General features: G+C 42.0%; 2 protein-coding genes across 5 annotated transcripts in view; one reads left to right on the top strand and one right to left on the bottom strand.

The window, feature by feature from the left end:
* gsap (gamma-secretase activating protein) overlaps window positions 1–9,432 on the bottom strand; it is a 20,032-nt gene extending 10,600 nt beyond the window's left edge. The window contains exons 1-20 of one of the 3 annotated variants that reach the window (XM_035523638.1): window positions 9,110–9,432; window positions 8,876–8,946; window positions 8,645–8,701; window positions 8,268–8,337; window positions 7,955–8,005; window positions 5,020–5,108; window positions 4,663–4,732; window positions 4,418–4,467; window positions 4,083–4,187; window positions 3,760–3,816; window positions 3,602–3,648; window positions 3,398–3,477; window positions 3,255–3,257; window positions 2,533–2,610; window positions 2,354–2,440; window positions 2,079–2,171; window positions 981–1,201; window positions 669–738; window positions 514–593; window positions 1–7 (exon numbers count right to left, since the gene is read on the bottom strand). The exon at window positions 1–7 is cut by the window's left edge and continues 74 nt beyond it. In XM_035523638.1, coding sequence (XP_035379531.1) covers window positions 1–7; window positions 514–593; window positions 669–738; window positions 981–1,201; window positions 2,079–2,171; window positions 2,354–2,440; window positions 2,533–2,610; window positions 3,255–3,257; window positions 3,398–3,477; window positions 3,602–3,648; window positions 3,760–3,816; window positions 4,083–4,187; window positions 4,418–4,467; window positions 4,663–4,732; window positions 5,020–5,108; window positions 7,955–8,005; window positions 8,268–8,337; window positions 8,645–8,701; window positions 8,876–8,946; window positions 9,110–9,194 — 1,471 coding nt within the window. In that variant the 5' untranslated portion in view covers window positions 9,195–9,432. Of the gene's footprint in view, window positions 8–513; window positions 594–668; window positions 739–980; window positions 1,202–2,078; window positions 2,172–2,353; window positions 2,441–2,532; window positions 2,611–3,254; window positions 3,258–3,397; window positions 3,478–3,601; window positions 3,649–3,759; window positions 3,817–4,082; window positions 4,188–4,417; window positions 4,468–4,662; window positions 4,733–5,019; window positions 5,109–5,664; window positions 6,926–7,954; window positions 8,006–8,267; window positions 8,338–8,644; window positions 8,702–8,875; window positions 8,947–9,109 lie in introns of those variants that run through there. The other 2 variants (XM_035523639.1, XM_035523640.1) reach the window with 2 other exon arrangements.
* A 7,587-nt stretch (window positions 9,433–17,019) lies between these two features.
* Window positions 17,020–22,138, top strand: part of ptpn12 (protein tyrosine phosphatase non-receptor type 12) — a 33,697-nt gene continuing 28,578 nt past the window's right edge. For both annotated transcript variants that reach the window (XM_027030508.2, XM_027030509.2), the window contains exon 1: window positions 17,020–17,415. In XM_027030508.2, the coding sequence (XP_026886309.2) occupies window positions 17,317–17,415 (99 nt within the window). In that variant the 5' untranslated portion in view covers window positions 17,020–17,316. The remainder of the gene's footprint in view (window positions 17,416–22,138) is intronic.

The raw sequence follows: 22,138 nt of genomic DNA on the forward strand, positions 1-22,138 counted from the left end.
GAAGCTCCTGCAGCACAAAACAGAAGAAGCCATCTTTCTCATAAGACACAAGATATTCAGAAACCTTCTGACTACCTGGTGATCATCCAGCATCTCCACTCATGTCTTATTGACCCCAATAGGCACTGTGATCACTGTCTTATTTGCTACTGGTAACAACGCAGGATAGAATGGGGTGTACGTTTCACTAACGCACCAGTTTTCTGAAAAATGTACCATAGAGTTACATTACGTAGAGTATTACATACTTGATTATTAGTTTTATTAAATCAATGTGATCATTGTTACAGAATATACTACTCTTTATGGGAAGAGGGTTTCAAGTTGCACAAAGTCTTATGTTACACACTCCTTGGTTCTAACATGAAGTGTGCTGTGTATGATTGTCAGGTGTGCTATATTTGTGGTCCCTGCAGAACCGCCTAAGAACCAACTTGGAGTCTAACCCAAAATATTTTCATCTAAATGAAGACCATTGAAAATCTTTTCAAAAGTAGGAATAGAATTGATCACCTTCTTCTCAAACACAGAAGAGTATGGCAGCACTGTATCCAGACTCAGGGACTGCTGATAGCAGATCCTGTACAGGGATGCTGAAATCAGAGGGGGCTGGTTAGTGTCTTGCATACTTCCATTACCTGAGTGCATGGGAAATGTCTCACACTCACCCAGAATAAACTCCTGAATCTGATCAAAAGCGTCAAAGCTCATCACGCTGTCGCTGATCCACTCAATTATCTGGACAGAGGCATAAATGAGACCTAGGAATGCTCGCCTCTTGGTATGCCCCTGCACCCGTCCCCAACACGCAACAAACACATGCGTCATCCTGGACTTTAGTTTCCCTTACAAAAAGCTCCCACTTACTGTAAAGTGGCGTTCAGGCTGAAGGTATTCTTCCCAAGATACAGTGCCCTGCTCCAGCCCCCTCTTACCAATCTCACAGCCTTAAGCACCGCCCCCCCCACCGCAAGCCCTACCTTCTGCTCCAGATCCGGGTCTGGGCCCAGGTGCACCAGCATGCAGTGCAGGGCGGCAAGCCGCTGCGCCTGGGGTCTGGCGGGGCTCAGGAGCTTGAGGAGGAAGGCGTGGCTGAGGTCACCATCATACATCCTGCCCGCCTGCCAGTCCAGCACCCTGCGGTCCCAGGTGCTTGCCACCACTCTGCCGGCTCCCAGTCCATCCACATGGGCATCGGCACCTGCAGACCGGCAGGCACAGCGTGAGGGAGAGGCCTCAGCAACAGGTACTTGCACTCGTCTGCCACTTTAACAGAGATTACAATGCACAACTGACATTATAGCAACGTTCACATTACAAGCCGCATCGATCAGTTCAATGTGAAACGAGCTCGTGTTCACATCACATTTTGCTCTGACTGTTCTCATTCAAGTCACATGGCCATGACTCAGAGATGAATCTGATCCAGGACCACAAACTCAAATCTGATTAGAAAGGCTCAGATTTCTGTGTTCACAGCCTAAAAAAAAAAAAATATCAGATTGGCATCACATTAAGAAAAAAAAGAAAAAAGAAATCAGGATTTTCACTTTAGCCTGGTAACCTAAACGTAGCCTGTGTTTCTAAAAGAAGATTCAAATGTTTTAGATTTATTTAACATTAGGCGTTAGTCTGCAAACTGTGATGTTTTTTGTTCATACTCTCTCCACCCAATTTATTGCAATTTGTACCTGCATTAACTGGCCACTTCAGGTCATCACATCTTACAGGTGCATTTTAGAAGTGTACATTTACTGACTCTAACCCACTGTTGCCTTGCAAAATTTGTTGGCCACCTTTCTGAATCCAGGACCACTGCTGACCAGTTATTATACATGTTGTAATAAAGCGGTTACACACATATATATAGTCACTCAACAGGAAGAGTATATGCACACAGTAGCAGACAGCCAACACACCCTCACTAAAGTTTGCACATACGACTCAATACATAATTACAATGGTGCATCATTGTGTCCAGTGGCTTTGGTGACTCATTAGTGTACAGGGAATTGCGCTCATACCCTTTCCCCACTGTAACCTGTCTGCCAGGTCTAACGGGAGCTGCTCGGCCTTACCTGACAGGAAGAGGCTGTGACACAGCAGGTCCTGCTGTCTGCAGTTGATCAGGTGGAGGAAGTGCCCAGCTAGATACACCACGATGTAATACCCTGAGGGGAAGTGAACATCACAGATCGCACCTCGGTTCCTATTGGATAATCCGACGTGCATCCCCACCAGAAAAATGAGTCCAAAAAAATAGAGACTGCACTGAAAGCACAAGTGTGAGGCTGCAAGTTTGAGCCAGCTAGAGCTTTGTAATGGTGGGAGCAGCCAGTTGCCCTGCACTGACCCAGGTGGATGAAGACTGTCCGGAGGCTCAGTGCGTCAGCAGGTGTAGCTGTGTGCGTCAGAGCTACGGTGAAGGTCTTACTGAAGCCTGAGCAGCAGGGTGGGAACACACGCTTGTCAATACACATCCAAAACAACGTGTGCCGATTTACAAGTCATGCGGCATTTCTTGTAGGCTACCTCTGTGCACAAAAGCAATGGTGTATGCGCTGTCTTTATACCCATTCAAAGGGTGGCTGTAGCACACACACATGGTCCCTGTAAAGGAAACAGAGAGTGTGTTTCATATACAGACGTCTTTGGGGGCAGTGAAATCAAGTGTTATTTTGTCTTTTTGTCTTCAATCCTAGATTGAGAGTACAACAAATTATGTTGTAGGAAAGTACAGAATGTCTGTGCATGATGCCTGAGGGTTCAAGTACACAGCAAAAATTGAAGGCACTGCTTTACAGAATGATTCAGACTTCTGCAGTTGTCTAAGAAGGGTAAGCATAAAACAATTAGGTTTAAAACACAAAGAAGTAGACAAACGTTTACAAAGGATTCAGAGAACCATGCCTATGGCAATCTGCAGTGGGTAAGTTAACAGAAATTAAGCGCTTATATGATTATTGTACTTTTAGGATTTCAGGATCCACCAGGATTACCACATTTTTTACCATCATTATTTATTTTGTACTTATCAGATTTACAGAACTATATTCTTGATAAAAATTACAAAGGATCATTAAAAACAAATGATGCTTCCTCTAATTGCTTTCACCCTTTGAAGCTTTGTCATTTGGAGGAATAGCCTTTTTTACTCTGATTCATGGAGCCAGTTTTCTAAAGGTTCACTGATCAGGCAGTCATGTGCATTCATTCTGTGGACTTTGATTGGCAAGATGAGTGATGCAACTTACTCTCTATCCCAGGTCAGGTAAATGAGGAATATAAAACAACAACAACAATAACAAACACTTACTTAGTAATAAAACATATGCAAGTGAACAGCAATCCAAACCATTTCAGTGTCCCAGCAATTAAATGTCATCAGATCGCTTGCCTGTTCTGTCTGTAAATACAACCAGTTTCAGTCCCTGATCTTCCTGTTCTTGGAAGTGGTCGTGTCCAAAGTTAACAAACCTATACAAACCACAGGCAACAGTATGGGCTGGGTCACTAACATGTACTGTATGTTTTGTGTGCAAGTCTGTTTTTTAATAAATCTTTACTTTCAAGAACAAAGCCAACTGATCTGTTGCTTTACCTCACAGAGGTGAAAGAATTGCTGGGCAGTTCCAGGGAGAGTTCAAACTGTCAAACATAAAAAAAAAACAAAAAAAAAACAACAGTCGTAAAAACAACAAAACCAACTCTTTTAGCTGCCATTAAATGTACTGGATAAACCTGGGTTAAAAAGTTTACCACAGTCTCAAAGTTGCGATCGGGAAAAAACTGCACACACTTCAGCAGGTATTTCTCCTGAATGGAAAAGGAAATATGAACACTCACCATGCCATAACAGCAAGGCAAAAACCAAACCAAAATCACGCCTTCAACTGACAGCAGAGCTGCATAAAGACAGGAAGGCATGCTTTCCCCTTTCTGCTTCAGAAACCTTTTATATTTTCCTTTGTCATGCCTGTTTCACACTCCTCTACTCGACTGCAACAGTTTCTTTGCTTATGCCAAACAGCATAGCTATAGCTCAGCGTGAATGGTGTCGTGTGGTCCCCGGGGGTTCTGACCCGACCGCTGAGGTAGAAGAGTCTCTGCGGGCCTGAATCCCACTGCAGCCAGCACGCCTCGTCCACCACTCTGTCTCTCGCCAGATGCTCGGGGCTCCGGACCACCTGCCAAACGGGCCGAGAGAAGCACTCAGCCGCAAAGGCAAAAATCCACACCGGTGCTTTTCCCTGCAGCTCTCTCTTACACGTGTGGCATGCACATCGCGTGCTCTTACATGGTACGTTCGTGCATAGATAGAATTAACACACTAGATAAAATGAGCCCTTTCACTGTAATATTCAATGTACGTTTGTCAAATATTTTATATGCGTATACGTCATCCCCATAGACTCACAACTCTATATCCTTCCTGCTTCACCAGTGGTATGTGGAACTGATCAACATCTGGACAAAAGAAAGAGAATCGCCTATTGTCAAACACCGTTGAACAAACATTTTTTAAAATCTCATGCAAACATCACATGGGCGTATTGGACACAATGGCGTACAGTCTATCCTTGGAAGTTCCAAGCCCAACCCCTTAGGGATGAAACACACTGTGATGCACTATGCTACAAGCCCACTTTCCCCAATACATACAGCCATCCTCTGCAGCCAGCAGCAAATGGCTCTCCAGCACAGCGCTCCGTGATGAGTGAGGGTACAGGAACTGCAAGGCATGAAACATCAACAGCTTTAACACCATTGCCTTCCTGAACTGGGAAATCAAAGTACTGCATTACAACCTACAACTTACATCTGCTGGTTTGAAGCGTTACATAAAGGAGGCATGCTTAATAGAGTGGTAGGTTTGAAAAGAGTTAGAATTGTAAACAATTAGCTAAGCTATAGACAGTCTTATAAAAAGGTTACATACTATATGTATCAGTTCAGCTGTAAAGCTTTGAGGAAGATACAGGTTTAAGTCATGTTCATCATTAAAATCACTGCCACTACCTGAACTTTGACCCTGCAGTCCACAGCTTTTAGGACCCTAGTGTTATTAAATGGGTGTATTTCTATAAGGAGAGTCAGGAATTTTGAAACTAGGAGAGATGAAAAGGAGAAAAACATATCAGATAAATGTAATCCCTGCAACTCGTGTTTAAAATGCTCTAAGCCATAATTCATTCATTGACAAACTATTTACTACCATTAATAATCTGTTTAACATAACTAGAACTGTGTCACGTGATTCACATGTAGTGTATTTACACTACTTTATACATACATACATACATAGACATTTACTAGCCAATTTATTTTAAAAGTCTTTATTTGAAAAGACCTTGTGTGTGTACAGTTAGAGACTTGCTTATGTGCTGGCATGCATAGTTTGTGTTGGCTATCCTCTAGACCAGGGGTGTCAAACTCAAATACACAGTGGGCCAAAATTAAAAACTTGGACAAAGTCACAGGCCAACCTTGATATTTATTGAAAAAATGTCTACAACTGAGGAAGTTTTTCCTTCTCATCAGATATAATGATGAATATTTTCATATGGAAACAAACTTAAGTTTTGCTTATAACATGTTCCATTTTCAGGGCTTTGCCACACTACGATTCCTGATGTATGATGCAGTGATAAACAGTTAGCTCACCTGCACAGTCCCCCCACCACATCTTCTCCTGTATCCTAGCCACCAAGCCACTCTTTTGACCGCACATCGCGGGTGCACCATCTGTCCCACAAGTTCATCCCAAGGTAGCCTCATTTGAGTTACACATTTGGAAACCTCTTAAAAGATTTCTTTTGCTGTGGTTGTGCCATGCACTGATTTTAATCCCAAAGGTTCCTCCGGAACGCACAGATTTGAGTCCACTCCACGGATGAAGAGCTGGGCAGTATCGGATGTGTCGCTGCTCTCATCCACAGCAAGGGAGAGTGCAATGAAATCTTTTCCCTTTTCCATCAGCTGTTCATGTAGATTTGTGGCAAGATCACATGCACGATCAACTACTGTGTTTCTGCTAAGGCTCACATTTAAAAATGCTTGCCTTTTATCTGGGCACACAATGTCACAACCTTTGATCAGACACTTTTTGACAAACTCTCCCTCATTAAAGGGCCAGGCTGATTTTGCAATCTCTGCTTCCACAATAAAACTAGTCTTTACAGCAGCCTCACTTTGTGATATGGCTTTTGTGAACATAGTCGGTCATGAAACCAAACTTCATTTCATCTCCTCTACTTTTTCATGCCATGTCCAGGTACTTGTCGTGGTGTTTCGTTTCATAGTGTCTTATGTTATATTCTTTGGTTACAGCTACATTGGCTCTGCACACAAGACAAATAGGTCTGTCCTTTACATTTCTGAACGGATATTCTGCTTCCCACTTTTCTAGAAAGCTTCTGTTTTCCACCTTTTGTTTGGCCATTTTTGGGAGGGGTGGCCCGATGTGACTGGTAGCATGAGGTCGCTAATGAATATCAACAGAGGAGGGGGCACTTGTGGGTCCTGACTGACGCGCCAATGCACCAGCAGAGCATTCCGGGATTTGTAATATTAGCGGTGCATGCACTGTCTACCGGCAGGGCAGCTCTAGTAGACATTCGGTATTTTCTCACAGGCCAAATATAATTACACTTCAGGCTAGAGTTTGACATCTATGCTCTAGACTTTCATCTATGGGCACTGTCTAAACACAGGACAGCTGCTGGCTGGATGTTTTTGCATGGAGACAACTCACAGCCCAGCAGTGGCACCAACTCATGCAAAAATAACAGCAACACTGCTGTGCCTTTTAAATGTATACCAGCATAACACCCACAACTGTGTCAGTAGTAATTCTGTGTTGAGAATATTCTCCCATCCAAATTTATTCAGTGGTCCAGTGGTGCAGAAGCAGTGGTAGCTCAGTGGTTAAGGTACTTCCGTTGCTGGTTCAAGCCCCACCACATCCAAATTGCCACTGTTGGGCCCCTGAGCAAGGCCTTTAACCCTCAATTTCTCAAGTTGTACGAGGTCATAATTGTAAGTCGCTTTGGACAAAAGCGTCAGCTAAATGCCTTAAATGTAAATTTTACATTTATTGAACAATTTAACTTCCATGTCACCCTATGCTGGTTATTGGTAGTGCGCAGGTCCAAGGAGCGAAGGGCCACAGGTTTAATTGTGAATATGAGAGAATGAAAGGAAGATTAATTTCTGAATTTGAAAGGTCTGAGTGGCTTTGCAGACCTCTCATTTCTAAATTCCTCTATATGATGGCATAGTAAGCTCACCAATGAATATGGCACAGTGCATGCCAACACATGGGCCACAGTCTTTAACTGTGCACATATAAAATGCACCCATAGGAGAACCCCAGTGTCCAATCAGTGCAGGTGCAAGGAACTTTCTAATAAAGGGGGTGGTCAATGTACGTAAGAAAAGAAACACATCAGGGTTTGCAGACTAATGCCCAATGTTATATCCAGCTAAGACATTATAATATGTTTTTTAAAAACATAATGAAAATCATGGATTGGAATCACTTCGTATCTCAACTCAAATTAACCTAAGCACCAATGAAAGAATAAAAGCATTTATACATAAATAATATTTCTTCTAAAAACAACAGAGGCAACAAAACTCTGAGTAAAGCAGTGTTACATATTTCCCATGACTACTAAACACTGTTTAACTGTAAAACACTCAAGAGTTCGTGACAGTACGAACACAGCAGGTTAATGATCAACTCGGTCATGTGAATGGGTCTTTGAAGAAAAATGTGAACCAAGAGGTTTGTCTATTTGTACCAAGGCTGACGATGTCATCTAGACTGTCTTTCTCAGATCAGCTCAAGTCTTGTGCAGCTGCAGTGGTCACTCTTAAGAACTTTACTTGGAACTTACAGCTTATGATAGCTTGTACTAGTGAATGCTGGTTTGGGTGCAAGCTTCAATACCTGGCTTGAAGCGTTCTTCTCCTCCTTGTGTAGACTGGATCAGACTGACAGCTTGAGAGGACAACTACGAATTACAACTAGCTATTGCCAAGAAAGTCTTAATAAAAAGGTACCATACACAATACATAGAAATACATTCATTAGTAACTTCCACAAGCATCTGCTCAACAGCATCTACTCATCTGCAATATATGTAAAACTCTTTGGTTAAGTGAAACAGGCATTTTAACAAAGGGCCCATATCTGATGTCCTTGGTCAAGCATACCAGTTTGCACTTAACTGAGATGAGGTCGTCTGAAAAGGGGAACTTACCCAGTAAAGTCTCTTCTTTGTTCAGAGAGCAACTGCAAATACACACCTGCTTGTCAAAAGTGAAGAGCAGCTGAGGGGAGAGAGGAGGTGGTCAGTGGAGTGTCCCACTACTATAAGCAGCATGTCTTCTAGATGCTAGGTGCCTTTTACTACAAATGTTAATTGTCTATTCGATTATTCACATTGCAATTTGCCCATGAATTAGCTAATTCCATTTCAAGGATCCACTGGCAGGTGTGCAGACTCATTTCCCTCCCATCAAAATTACGTACTTTTCGTTTCAGTTTTGGTGCAGCAAATGAATAATTGACAGTTACTATCGTCAGCTTTCGTACAGTTTAACCTCGGTTTCAAGAACATTAAAACACCAAACGTACCTTATTCTGTTTCGTATGCGGGTCATATTTGCCGATTCTGGTAGTACCTGTGGCACCCTTGTCGGTTAGAGTGAAAACAATCGTTAGCGTCATTAACAAGGACATGATGATCTAAAAATAAGTGGATTTGTACAGGTGGGACCTTCATGTCTGGTCGCACATTCCGCGTCTGCGACGCTTAACCTGTCAAATTAAAGCGATTTTACGGGGAAAAAAAGTACCCTAACTTACTCTCCAATGATACACAACGCCTCCATCCCTCTCAACGTTAAGGATACGAGTGTCGGCGACACCACCACATCCTTTAAAGGAGGAAACATTAAAAGAGAGCAGATGCAAATTTTCGTATGAGCACACACGGCGCTACTAGATTACTTTCGACAATGTTCACACAGTGACAAAAACTAAAAATGTATACTCTCATTGTTGCCTACTGATCAACGGTTAAAACATCTCTGCACTTACCTTGACTTCGTACAGTCTCTTCTATCGCTGAAATACTTGAAATAACGTCTTTCTTAATATCGAAAGTTTGGGTTAATTTTAACATATCTGCACCCGGCTTGTTCAAGGAAACGGACCGATTTCACACATCAGCAGGTGTGATCACGGAGTTTCTTGGACAACACTACATGGGATTTATTTCCGCACAGCTACTCTATTTACAACCGTCATTCATAATCCGCTCCCAATTTAAGACACATGCATCAATATGACCAACGAACATAACGTCCAAAAAGTCCAAGAAAACAACATCGCGGAACAAAATGCTCTGTAATTGCCGCCCTTCTGCCCGCCCCTTTGGAATCAGATGAAATTGGCTGTTCCGATAGGCCGCCTACGGTGTCAGTTTTACAGATCGGAATTCTTAACGCCCTGGCTACGTTGTGTCACCCGATACAGACAGAATCGTGTGGAAATGAAACTAAGAGAAATAAACGCTGTGTATGTGGTTTTATTTGCGCACTACGGTGTCTCTGTTCAGACGTCAGTGAAGTGTTAATCTGTAGACCAAAGAACTTCAAATCCCGTATGCTTTTGGTTCAGTGGTCGTGGAAAGGTTGTTCAAGGGCCCGGATAAACTGATTAAATCTAATCCTACACTAAAACGTATTTTCGACGAGTCAGTATAATTTAATCCAGGGTTTGTCATATGTACGCGCTCTCTGTGACTCTTTGGTGTCTGAGCACGAGATGGCGCCATAATACAACACAACAAAGTGGAACTTTGTCCTAATTCTAATCATCACATATTGCAGTAGCCTGTTGGAAATCCGTTAAAACAGTTTTATTAAGAAAACTGGTCTGGTTTTAGAAGTGTAAATTCGTTGCCCTTGCCATTGCACAATTCCTTAACCTTTAAACGCAGATTTGTGATTTGTTACGCTCCTGGCTCATTAGCAGCGTGCAGGAGCAGGCTTTCCTCGACGTGACACAGGGAGTCCTCACACCCCGCCGACTGACCCGTAAAAGTGAAGGCTGTTCAACTGCCCTCGGCTTTAGATAATAGACGGGAAGGAGGACTATTATAGGAGACAGGCTGACAGCGAGTGGCCAAGAGCAGCCAGGCGCTGATGAGCAGAAATTAGGCATGCATTTAGCTATAGTTTATTAGGTCATTACAAGATGTTAACAAGTCCATCATGACTGTGGGCAGTAATTAATGGGGACTAATAATGAAGCTACTGAGTGTGTTGAACGTTTTACTAGATGCTTTCTGCCACTGACAAAATACCACTTCACTGTCAATAATTCTCTCTCTCTCTCTCTCTCTCTCTCTCTCTCTCTCTCTCTCTCTCTGTCATGCTAGCTGATGACTGTTTTAGGCAGAGCGTTTGCTTGACTGGATATGTTTTTGTTGTTGTTTTTTTGTTTTTTGTTTGTTAGGGTTTTTTTGGGGGGGGGGGGGTCTGTCATAACTACCTATGTAGCTTAGTGTTGGATACATCTTTTGTGGCATTGGAGTAACTCATAAAAAGGAATAAACACACACATACACACACACACACACACTTATGGGGATGTAATTACTGTGAAGGCTAAATCTGACAAGTCTTACTGGTGCACTTCAGTGGGGAGCCTGCTTGAGTATATGTGGTAATTCTGGAAGGCTAAAATGAGACAGAGACGTGTTATTTGGTACAGAGGGGCTGAGGCAGACAGGAGCCAGGAAGCTGGGAGTCTGCTGAGGAGAGTGTTACTCACAGCATGGCGCTGTATTCGCTACTTCATTATAGCCCGAGGCCTGATTTACAGTCTGAAGCTGACACTACCACACCACATGGACAGAGTGAGACCTCCTGCCATCACAAACAATAACATGAGTTCCATTAGCAGCAGAGGTCTATAAACCCTCTCCTGTAATTCCAGAACACACTGCCTTGACTGAGAAATGAACTTTGGAATTTCCATTGGGGTGGGAGGCCTAGTAAAATGTTACATATAAAATTGGGCAAAATGATACAGTGTTTGTGTTGAAGTTGGTTTGTGTGGAAAACGAACAGCATATCTGAAGCACTGAAATGCCAGAGATCGTTTTGCTCGTTCAGCTGCCACTTGTTGGGACAATCTTGCGTATTGCGCTGTGTAGCTGGAGGGCAGTTATTTTAACACAGGCACTCTCATGCTCACTATTTCACCAGCAATGAATGGGTGTGTTTAAAAAGAGAGAAGACCTGGTGGAAGAGAAGATGAGAGAGGGAAATAGAGAAGCAGAGAGAGAGAGAATGAAAGTGACCGTGGCTGCATGATTGTACCTGCTCTGGTTAAACAAATCCAAAGCTTGAGGTTACAAGTTGACACAGAAACAGGCCAAAAGCACCCCTATATATCTGGTCCATGAGATTGCTTAATAACGCTTGTGTGTGTGAGTGTATGTGGAGTACAGCACTGGAGGCATACTGTGTGCTCTGTTGGGAGGCTATGTTGAGACTTGTTGGAATGCATTCCTCTGCTCAGCTGCATATTCTCTGTGTTCTTCTCACAGAGGATTCCTTTTCCCGGAGTGTGGTGGACTTGAAGCTTGAGAGAGCCCTTCCACATACCACGCACACACATGCCCCCCATACACCCTGCTGCTGTCCGCATGGGCATACACAGGACGACCCCTCATACAAACTCACAAGCAAATACAGATACAGCAATTGCATACAAACACACATACACACAAACAGCCTCATTATGACAAGTACTACTATAGCAAAATCATTTACAGTATTATTGGTAGTTATTGGCGTACTTATAATAGGTGAGATTTATACTCATGATCGCTGCATCAGTGTATTCATGCCTTGTCCAGTAAGTTTTATTGATTTACAGTGATTTGATTTTTACAGAAAGGCATTAACGTCACATGCTTTCTACTGTTTTATGTTCTTGATCATTCTTTTCCCCTCAGTTTTTCAGAAAAGGGAGGATGAAATGATTTGATTCTCAGACAAGAAGATTATTATTTAGCTTTCTTATTGCATTAAGATTAAAATGTGAAGTATCTAAGCTATGACCTACTTGTCAAAATTGAATTTCTGTACAAAATAGCTACAATAATAAATAAGTAGCTTTATCTTTACACAATACATAGTACTAATTCCTTGCACTTTCTCTCTCTTTCCCTATCTATCTCTCTGCCTGTCTGTCTGTGTTTGGGCAAGATGATGGGTGGAGTATTGTTACTCACTCAGCCTGGTCTACCCCACATCACTGCAGAAGAGCTTTTTGCCCACCACACACACAAATACACTACAGATGTGTGTACACACCATACACTTGAGCACACAAATACAAAGCTAATACATATTACCATCAGTGATTTTATTTTATATTGTGTTTTTCATTTCAAGTCTTGCTTGTCATAGCAGTGCCTGTGATTTTCCTATGGTTTCATATGACTTTAATATTTTATTTGCTTCCACCTGTGAAAGCTGGTATAGAAACCATCATCAAATAATGTTCCTCCTTTTTTAGGCCTGGGGTTACTTGTATTCTATGAAAAATTTAAAACTCATAGGCAATGGCTACCTTGGCACAGAATAAGCAAATGGTACAAGAGAAGAACAGAGGGACTTGAGGCATAAAACCTCAGGTCTCTTCATTGCATTTAGATGTAAACTATTATGAACAGTATTGATTATCAGTAGAATATAACAGATGTGTTTTCACATCTGCCTGGGAGTCTGCATCTGGAAGTGCTTAATGTATGTGTGTGTGTTTGTGTGTGTGTGTGTGTGTGTGTGTGTGTGTGTGTGTGTGTGTGTGTGTGTGTGTGTGTGTGTGTGTGTGTGACATGCACAAAGTAGAAGTGAAATCCAGGCATTTTAGAAGTGTCCAAACTCACCAATCTCCTTCCAAGTCATCCCGAAGTCTTCCAAACACAAGAGTAAATCAAGCTTGAGTGTCTGCTGGGTCTCTGTGTAAAAGGCAAGGCCCTGTGCTGGATGTGTGTGTGTGTGTGTGTGTTTGTGTGTGTGTGTGTGTGTGTGTGTGTGTGTGTGCGTGCGTGTATACATGTATGTGTGTGTGTGTGTGTGTGTGTGTGCGTGTGTGTGTGTGTGTGTGCGTGTGTGTGTGTGTGTGTGTGTGAGTGTGTGTGTGTGTGTGAGTGTGTGTGAGTGTGTGTGTGTGTGTGTGTGTGTGTGTGTGTATACATGTATGTGTGTGTGTGTGTGTGTGTGTGTGTGTGTGCGTGTGTGTGTGTGCGTGTATACATGTATGTGTGTGTGTGTGTGTGTGCGTGTATACATGTATGTGTGTGTGTGTGTATGTGTGTGTGTGTGTGCGTGTGTGTGTGTGCGTGTGTGTGTGTGTGTGTGAGTGTGTGTGTGTGTGTGTGTGTGTGTGTGTGTGTGTGTGTGCGTGTATGTGTGTGTGTGTGTGTGTGTGTGTGTGTGTGTGTGTGTGTGCGTGTGTGTGTGAGTGTGTGAGTGTGTGTGCGTGTATGCATGTATGTGTGTTTGTGTGTGCATGATGGGGTTGGGGCATTGGGGCTTGTGTGCTTGAGAGTGCTGCTGTTATTGCTTGACCTGTTTTTGATGAACTGTGAAAGCAGCAGGAGGGATGGCTCCGCTGTTTCTGCATTCACTTCCCCCTATCACACATTCCGTCTGTGTGTTTGTGTTTGAGTGTGCGTAGTCTCACATCCTAAGGCTCAAGCATATTGTGTCGGCTGCATCATAGTACAAGCCTCAAGAGTTGTTATGCGGTGGTCTGAAAGCCCTCTTACATTTCTATAGTTTCATGTTCCAAGCAGACTATGACAGAACAAGCTACTGTGTAAACAATCTGGAAGTGCAAGGTGGAAGCTGTTCTGTAGAAGTCTGCACGGACTTCATTTGAGGGTTTATTCACCCTATCAGCTGTTCTGTCAGACACTGGAAATAACTGCGGAAAGTAGTCATGCATCTACTGAACTTACATGCCTTATTTAAGCATTTGTACTTTTAATATTACTTGTTCAAATATGCTGTTTTCTTGAAACAGCGTCATTATTTAATAATTGTGGCATGTTTTCACATCTCTCCAAAGCTAACTGCAAGATTAAAAGAATTACTGCACATTAGGTCATCAATAAACCTGTTGTTCAAATTACAACTAAACAGTTTTATATTTTGTACTTATTTTTACTAATTTAATTAAATATTCACACATTCATACATTCACAATTGACCAATTCCAGAAAATGACTTTTATTTACATTTTACAACATTTACATTTCGCAACCATCCAAACAGAAAATCTGTTAATATTAACAAATAATATGAACACCTAGCCTCTCTGTCACCATGGAGATGAGCACTAAACTACAGTAAATCTATTGACTGTGCAGATGATGAGTGAAAAATTGATCATAGGGGCTCAGCTGAGGAGAATAAACCCTTTTGTTCTTAGGGAAGAAAAACTGTACAAGTTCCATTTGCTCTTGCAAACCTTCCGACTTGGCTATGAACCAAACTTTTTCAGCAAATGTGTTCACCATCAGAGTGTTATTGCTGTAGACGGCATTCTGAGTACACAAGGTAAATAAGAGGAACAAGAAAAAATTGTGAAGGAGAAATGGTGAAATTCCTTTCAGCCTCAGGACCAAGGTGTCTCCAGTTCACTGTCTGAATTCTAATGCCCCCTCTTTTGGCATTATGAGGGTGTTATACCAGATGCTGTGGAGGGCTGGTTGGCTCTTTGACAACTTGGGTCCAGTGTTCCCAAACAAACCAGTCTGAATGGGGCATTTTGTTGCTGTTGAAAGAGCCTGGGGACCCAACAGTCCTGGTTACTGGTTCCTTATTAAGTCTTGTCCTGCTTAAGTGGATTGTAGCCTCTCAAGACTGCTGAGGGGAATTACTGATGAATAAGGCTCCATTTAACTCTGCTCTCATGATGATGCACTTCAGGCTCTGAATCTGCCGTGTGTCCAGAAAAAAACAAACCAGATACGTTTTTTGAAAGGTAATATTTTCTTTAGAAAGTTCTTTGTTTAACACTGTAGTGGAATATTATAACAATTAGATAATTTATGGTAGCTATACACTTGCTGTCTACCTTATTACAAACACATACCTCACACCTACACTCACTGGCCACTTTTATAGGTGTGCAGTTACTTTAAGGCTTAAATCGGTTACCAGCCACCCTCTAGCCTATTTATCACTGGTCAGTTTATGAGCACAGGGCTATGGCTGACTGGAATCTGCAGTACAATGTTAATGCTAAAATGGCAGTGGCATGCTTGTGGGTGTTGAGATGGTACATGTTTATCTGGCGCAGCAGTATCGCTGTTTGTTTGTTTGTTTTTTATGTCAGTGACATCTCAGGGTTAAAAATAGGTAGCCAAACTATTTAGCCATCACTGGAACTGTAGAACTGGCTTTTCTTGAAGGGCTAGAGGATGGCTAATGCAAATTATTCATGGAAAAAGATTGACTCAAATTGCAATCATACAAGAAAAGGGGTATTTATAATTAACTGACTGGTAAGTGTATATGCTAACCCTAATCCAACACTTCTGAACCCATCAATCATGGTCTCCAGTACCATCTGATATTAGAACTAGGTGTGTTGGAACAAAACTGTATGGCAGTAGATATCTAGGAGTCAAAGTGTCTACAGTTGATCTGGACTATTTTATTATTTACATTTATCTGACACTTTTATACAAAGTGACGTACAGTTATGACTGAATACAACTTGAGGGTTGAGGGTTAAGGGCTTTGCTTAGGGCAACAACAGCAACTTGGCAGTGGAGGGGCTTGAAATGGCAGCGCTTCTGATTACAAGGCAAGTACCGTAATCACTGAGCTTCCACTGGTTGACAAACATTTCACTGAAATACACATATTAAAACAATGAATATTCGTAAAGCAGTATTGATAAAGCATAGCCTTTGGAGCCCAGGTTTTAGAGCATTTAAACTTACTAATTACCACATTTCAAATAATAAATGTACTAAAATATATCACTTTTACAGGCATCACACTGTCTCGCATATACATGGACACATACAAGCCAAAGTTACTAAATAATAGTTGGTTTTGAGTATAGTATTAGTTTGAGGGGTAAATTCCTATCAAATCCCCCTTCTGAATTGCATTATGCAAAAACATGTTATAATAGTATAAGAAATATGACATTAGCACAAAATTCTTCTCTGAAAATAATTTATGTTATTTGAAACATAGACATAAAATAGGTCACGAGACTGTAGTTATGGCAGCAGTGTGATGTGATGATCTTTACCTAAGACAAATTATTTCCTTTACCCTTTGGGCTTGGGCAGTTTGAACTATATAGATACAAATACTCAACCTCTTTGATGAGCGAAGAATTTGGTGACCTGTTAGAGAATCAGATATTCTCTGGTGAAACTCACCATGTAATACTGACCCATCTGAGCAATTATACTCTGTCGTCAGAATTGCTAATTATTAATTCACATACAATCAACAAAACATTACGTCCTATGCTTGACAGAATAAATAATGTAATAATTGCAAATATGATTTATAACTGGAAGAAATAATGTTTGGCACACGAGAGATATATGAGATCAGTTTTTGTTTCTCGATTAAAGCTACTCACACGTCACATTTGCGGTAGGCAGTCCTGTACTGAGCATGAGTGGAATCTAGGTGGGCGGTGCCTACCGATTTCTACCAATAAGATGCTCACTGAGCTGACGACGTGATCGACAGCTTATTTTCCCAGTTAACGTCAAGAAATGTTAGCATTTATTAGAAGGACGTATTATTTTGCCCAATAACCCATCTCCGACTGACAAACTCTATCCAATTGCAATACGCCGTTCCTACTAGAGGGTGGCAACGTGTCGTAGCGGCTTTTGGGCGGTCCAGCCAGTTTTGTTTCAGAGTTTAGTTGTTAGTGTGGCAGTGTGGCGATAGGGAGGGGCGAACCGGTGTTTATTTTTATTAAAACATACAGAAATATTAATATAAACTGCCTGGTGGGTTACAGGAGAAATTATTTACACTTGAGGCAGTAAGCGTTTGGATTACATTATTTTCATCGGGAAGCAAAGAGGACTATGGAGCGATAAAGATGTTGGAATAATTGTCAGACAACGCTTTTTTCTTTACGATATTTATTTAATTTATTTTTTTCTATCTCTTTTTGTATTCGGAATAGTTAAATTAGCGTGGGAACACCACTGTTCAGGGACTGAAAGGATGGACCAGGCGAATATATTGAGGAAGTTCATTCAAGAGGTTCATGCCATGCGAACAGGGGACCAGAGAGGCGAGGATAACTTCGGCAGTGACTTCATGGTGAGAAGGAGAGCGGCCCCGTGACTACTCGCGCTCACGTTGTATTCTCCAATAGTTCCGAGACCTTTCTTGTGTATTTTGAACGTGTCCCTATCCCACTTCCTTTTCCCACATTAAATATTATGTTCCACTGAGAACCATGCAGTTGCGCAGCTATATGAGGTAAGGATACATGTCTCTGCGCAGAGTCTACTCCGTCTACCAGGCTTCGTCTGCGGCCTAGCCGCTATGTTTCTCCAACCTCAACATAATTTAAAAAAGGTATCACTGTCCAGTGCTGTTATACCGTTTTTACACGCATTTCACTACCGATAATTACAGCTGCAGTTAAATGTGGTCAGACCAAGATTGTTAGGATTTGTAACATCACCTTCTTGGTAGGATAGCAAAGAGGCTAATATTTGGATAAGCATTTTCTACAATTAGTTGAGCCTATTTTGCCTAAATTTCTAAGATGTCCTCAAAAGTGTATGCTAACATATCCTGCCACTGTTCAGTCGGATTTAGGACGGGTCGATTTACATATTGTCAAAAAGGCGAATTCAGAAAGCAGTAGCTACGAACAGTTTTCTTTTGTATAGTCCATAATAAACAGGTAAGAAGACAAATTGAAAGCCGGAGTTTCTTGAAGGCAGTACTCTGAACATCGTAACCATAGACTGCTTTACTGGCTACTTACTAGCAGCTACCTTGGCTGGCTGTGAGCTTGGCCAGTTATTGTCTTTGTCCAAATAGAAGTAATATATTACTTCAATGTGCGCTTGGTTGTTTAGGTTTCTGTTATAATGCGTTGATTGCGAAAATAACTGCTGGATTTTAAAAGTGTATCCATGTTAATATGTTGGATAAATGCTTGGTTTATTAGAATCCAACGTGGTAGTCGAAGGGAGTTCACGGATGTTGCGCAAGGACCAGGGGCGTTGGAACCACCGTGACTCCGGACATTGAGAGGAAGTGTTTTGGACCTTATCCGACCGTATACCGAATTTAGATTAAACTAAATCAAAGTTCAAAGCTGTATGACCCTTTGCACATCAGCAACATGACAGGAGAGAGAATCTAGACGTGAAAGACCGCATTTGACGTATTATCAAGTCGAAAGAATTCAACGGTATTCATATCTCGAATGCCTCGCGGGATTAGTGCGTAAAGATAAGATTTTATTCTATAAGCCCCTAGGTTTTGTAAAAAGACTGACACATACTGGTGTGCCTCGCATGTAACCCATACTCGATGTACTGTATATGATACTTGGTGAGGTATTAACCATAATGTGCTCTAACAACATATTTTAAATGTCAAGGCACACTGAAGCAACCCTAAGACCCAGGCTTGTCTCACGAAGCAAGCAGGGTCATGAATCTATGATTACTTAAAGGAACACACTGAAGTTATTTGTGCAGTTGTGCATCATGAGATTCAGACTTGTACTGTGAGAGCATTAGGGCTACTTCCCACTCCATAATGGGAAGTCAGTATGATGAAACTCAAAAAAAAAAAAAAAGCTGATAATGAACTTAACCCCAACCAGTACTTGCTTGGTGCAGGAACTTTCTGGTGAAATGTTGATCTAATGTAACTTCCTGTGGCCTTATATTCTACATGTGTACATTTTACATGCTTTGTTGTCTTTCTAACTGGTCAGCTGGCTTCTTTATTTAGAATAATAGGTTTACCATAAATAGGAAATATTTAAAAATAGGAACTCTGATATTCATCGATGCTTAAAAAAAACAAAACAAAACAACCCAGTCAGTTACAGGATTCCAAGTAGCATCATTCAGTAAGAATGAACTGTGAAGCTCACTTAAACTGCTTCTTTAGAAGAAACTGATTTTTCTGGTGAAAACTGTTTGTTTGTTTGTTTGAACATTTTCTCGCCTCTTTCTGTAGAAATTAGCTTGCCAATTTCCTGGCCTTTCTATGTATCTTCCAAATGACAGTATATATACAATATATATCATACAATATATGACTCCCAATGACTCTTACGAGGCCTGTCAGTTACCACTACACAGCACACATGGCGACTCGCCCATTGCTGTTAAGGGTTGCCTCTGGATTGGTGTCACCCTGTTCCTGCATTTAGCACACTTCCAAGCTGTGCTGTGCTCCTAAGAACTAATGAACAATAGGACCACGGTGGTACCTGTGTGCGATCACAGCATCACCTTGGCACACTGAGGTTTTTGAAGAACAGCTGTTTAACAGCGGGATCTGATTGGTCATAGCTTTGATGTTGGAGCAGTAGGATCCTCCCGCTAGTAGAATTTCATATATCAAAATCTGTTATTATGTGTAAGTTACCACATTCCAGAGGTGTGCTTCTGTGTCTTGATGCTGTGTGCACTGGTCTTGTTCATGTATTGTATGTACTAGACAGAGCCAGAGAGTAGAATTCACACACGCTTGATTCTTGCCCTTCCTGGGAGTTTGGGCAGGAGAGAGGCAGAGTGAAGTTGTGTGTACATCTGATGGGTTCAATTCAAAAGAAAAAATGAAATTGCCTTCTCCAACATGGTTCCTGACCCACTCACCTCGCAGGGTGCAGGAGGTCAAGAAGGAGTTCTGGAATGTGCCATCACTGTAGAATCTACTAGGATGAGATTCGATTGATTGTGGTAAACACCATTACCTTTGACATTTCTATGTGACATCAGTACACCCCGCTGTACTTCCGTGTTAGTGGGAAATGTCCTATCTCTTCTAGTGTCTGAGCAGGGTGGTGTACAGGGGCCTGGCAGTACCCTGCCCTCCTATTAACTGACTTCAGGCTCGTTACGAACACTAGACTGTCCCCACCACAGACACGGCTCTCTTGTAAACCCTCAATTTTCTTATCAAAAAGAAAGTGTTAGCCATTATGCAAGTGCTAAAAGTGTTTGTGTGTGAGTGTGAGGGAGAATGAGGACGTAAAACCTCATACATGTTTGTCAGAGCTGTTGAAACACAAATGTGCTCTAGCTCATCCCCACTCCTCAGTCCCTCCCTTCCACTAGTTTGGCTTTCACTCTATTCTTTCTTGTTGTCTTTTTCATTCTGCCTTTCTCTGTTTCTTCAGTCCTCCCAATGCTGAGGGCTCCAGACTAGTAAGTAAATAGGGAAAGTGCAACCTATTTATTCTCGTGCAAATGTGTTTAATTTGTACTGGCCAACAGAGATGATCAATTATGAAACTTTTCTCCTTTTTAGTGTGTAATTGTTCTGTAATCTTTTGCAGGGTAAGCCTTTTTACATACCACATTACAGCAAAAACGAGATGCTGTTCAGATTTGGTTACTTTTGTAAAACGGTCTGCCTCGCACAGACTCTTGCTTACAGATATGACACCGCATGCGTCTGATTTACTGGAGATGTTATGGACACAATGGAGAAGCAGAATGGCAGCTGACATTACCTCAGCCCCTCTGTGTGGCATTCATGACAGATGGGGTAAGCAACATTTCCACAGAGGAATGTCATTTGGTGTTATCGTGTACCATTAAAACATGGATGCTTCCTGGTGCATGCGTGGGCCATTTTAAAAAATGTTCTTGGCACTTAAATCAGTTTTGCGCACTGTTGTACATCCTCCACTCGGCCTCCTTCGTTTCATTGTGACACCCTCCGTCACTACTTCCCCTGCTTGGGCTAAACCTCTTGCAGGCTTTTCAAACCTGATACCAAGCCAGCAGCTGAATGTTGGTGGCACCAGCACAGCCACTGTGAAATGTCTGGAGTTCTGCTTACCGCCTTGTTTACTCTCCATTGCTTTCTCTCCCTCTGTACCCCCACCCCACCCCACCCTTAGCTGGTGCTGCTGGAGGCCAGGCAATAATCAGCTTGTGTGGGTGAGGTCTACTGGAGCTCTCCCCACATGCCAGCCCAGTATTCTGTGTGTGTGTGTGTGTGAGAGCTGTTGAGACTGGCCCCAGGCCTGAGCAAGCTAACTATCAGAGGGCAAGCGCACAATACACATAACAGCACGCACAACAGGCCATGAGTAGTGATCGGCGCACAAGGAGCTGTGACTCTCAGACCGGGAGAATGGCTGCAGCACGGCCCAGGAGCAACATCAGAGATCTCCACGCAAAAGAACGCAGTCCTGGGAACAGCTAAGATACTATGCAGGACAAGAATTTGGCATGGTATCTCTGAGTAAATGACCGCTCACCCATCCTGTTAAGAGGTTAATAGGAAGCTCAGGGGCTAATTGACTGATTCAGTGTTTGTGTTGCGTGCCGTTGTCCTAAAGTACGTGTGTTGGAGAGGGTGATGAAGGGAATGCCCTGCTCTAGTACTGTAGGCTAATGTGATAATGTGCTAATGATTTCTCACATACATCCACTTGCAGTCACTATCTTTCACATGCTCGATTGGCCTATGTCTAATTTACCGTGAGTGATGTTTTTATTTATTTTTGCTCCAAAACATTTAACTATGCCAGGCCTCTTGATAATAGTAACTGCACCATCGCATGTACCACTAATGATATAGAGAAAACGTTCAAATTTCAACTTGTGCTTTTGCATTGTCATTTAAGTACTTCCAATGGTGTCTATGGTGAGAAGGCATTAATGTCAGATCTGTGTGCTCTTAACATCATCCGTTTTTTACACAAATTAAGTGTTGTGTTGCATGTAAATAGGAATACCTGATTGCAATGCAGCTATTGTTATTTTAAATGAAATATGATGACCTTTAATGTGATTGAGTGGAGACACCCTTGACACTTATGTTTCTA

The sequence above is a fragment of the Electrophorus electricus genome, chromosome 2 (assembly GCF_013358815.1).
Source record: "Electrophorus electricus isolate fEleEle1 chromosome 2, fEleEle1.pri, whole genome shotgun sequence".
NCBI classification, from domain to species: Eukaryota; Metazoa; Chordata; class Actinopteri; order Gymnotiformes; family Gymnotidae; genus Electrophorus; species Electrophorus electricus.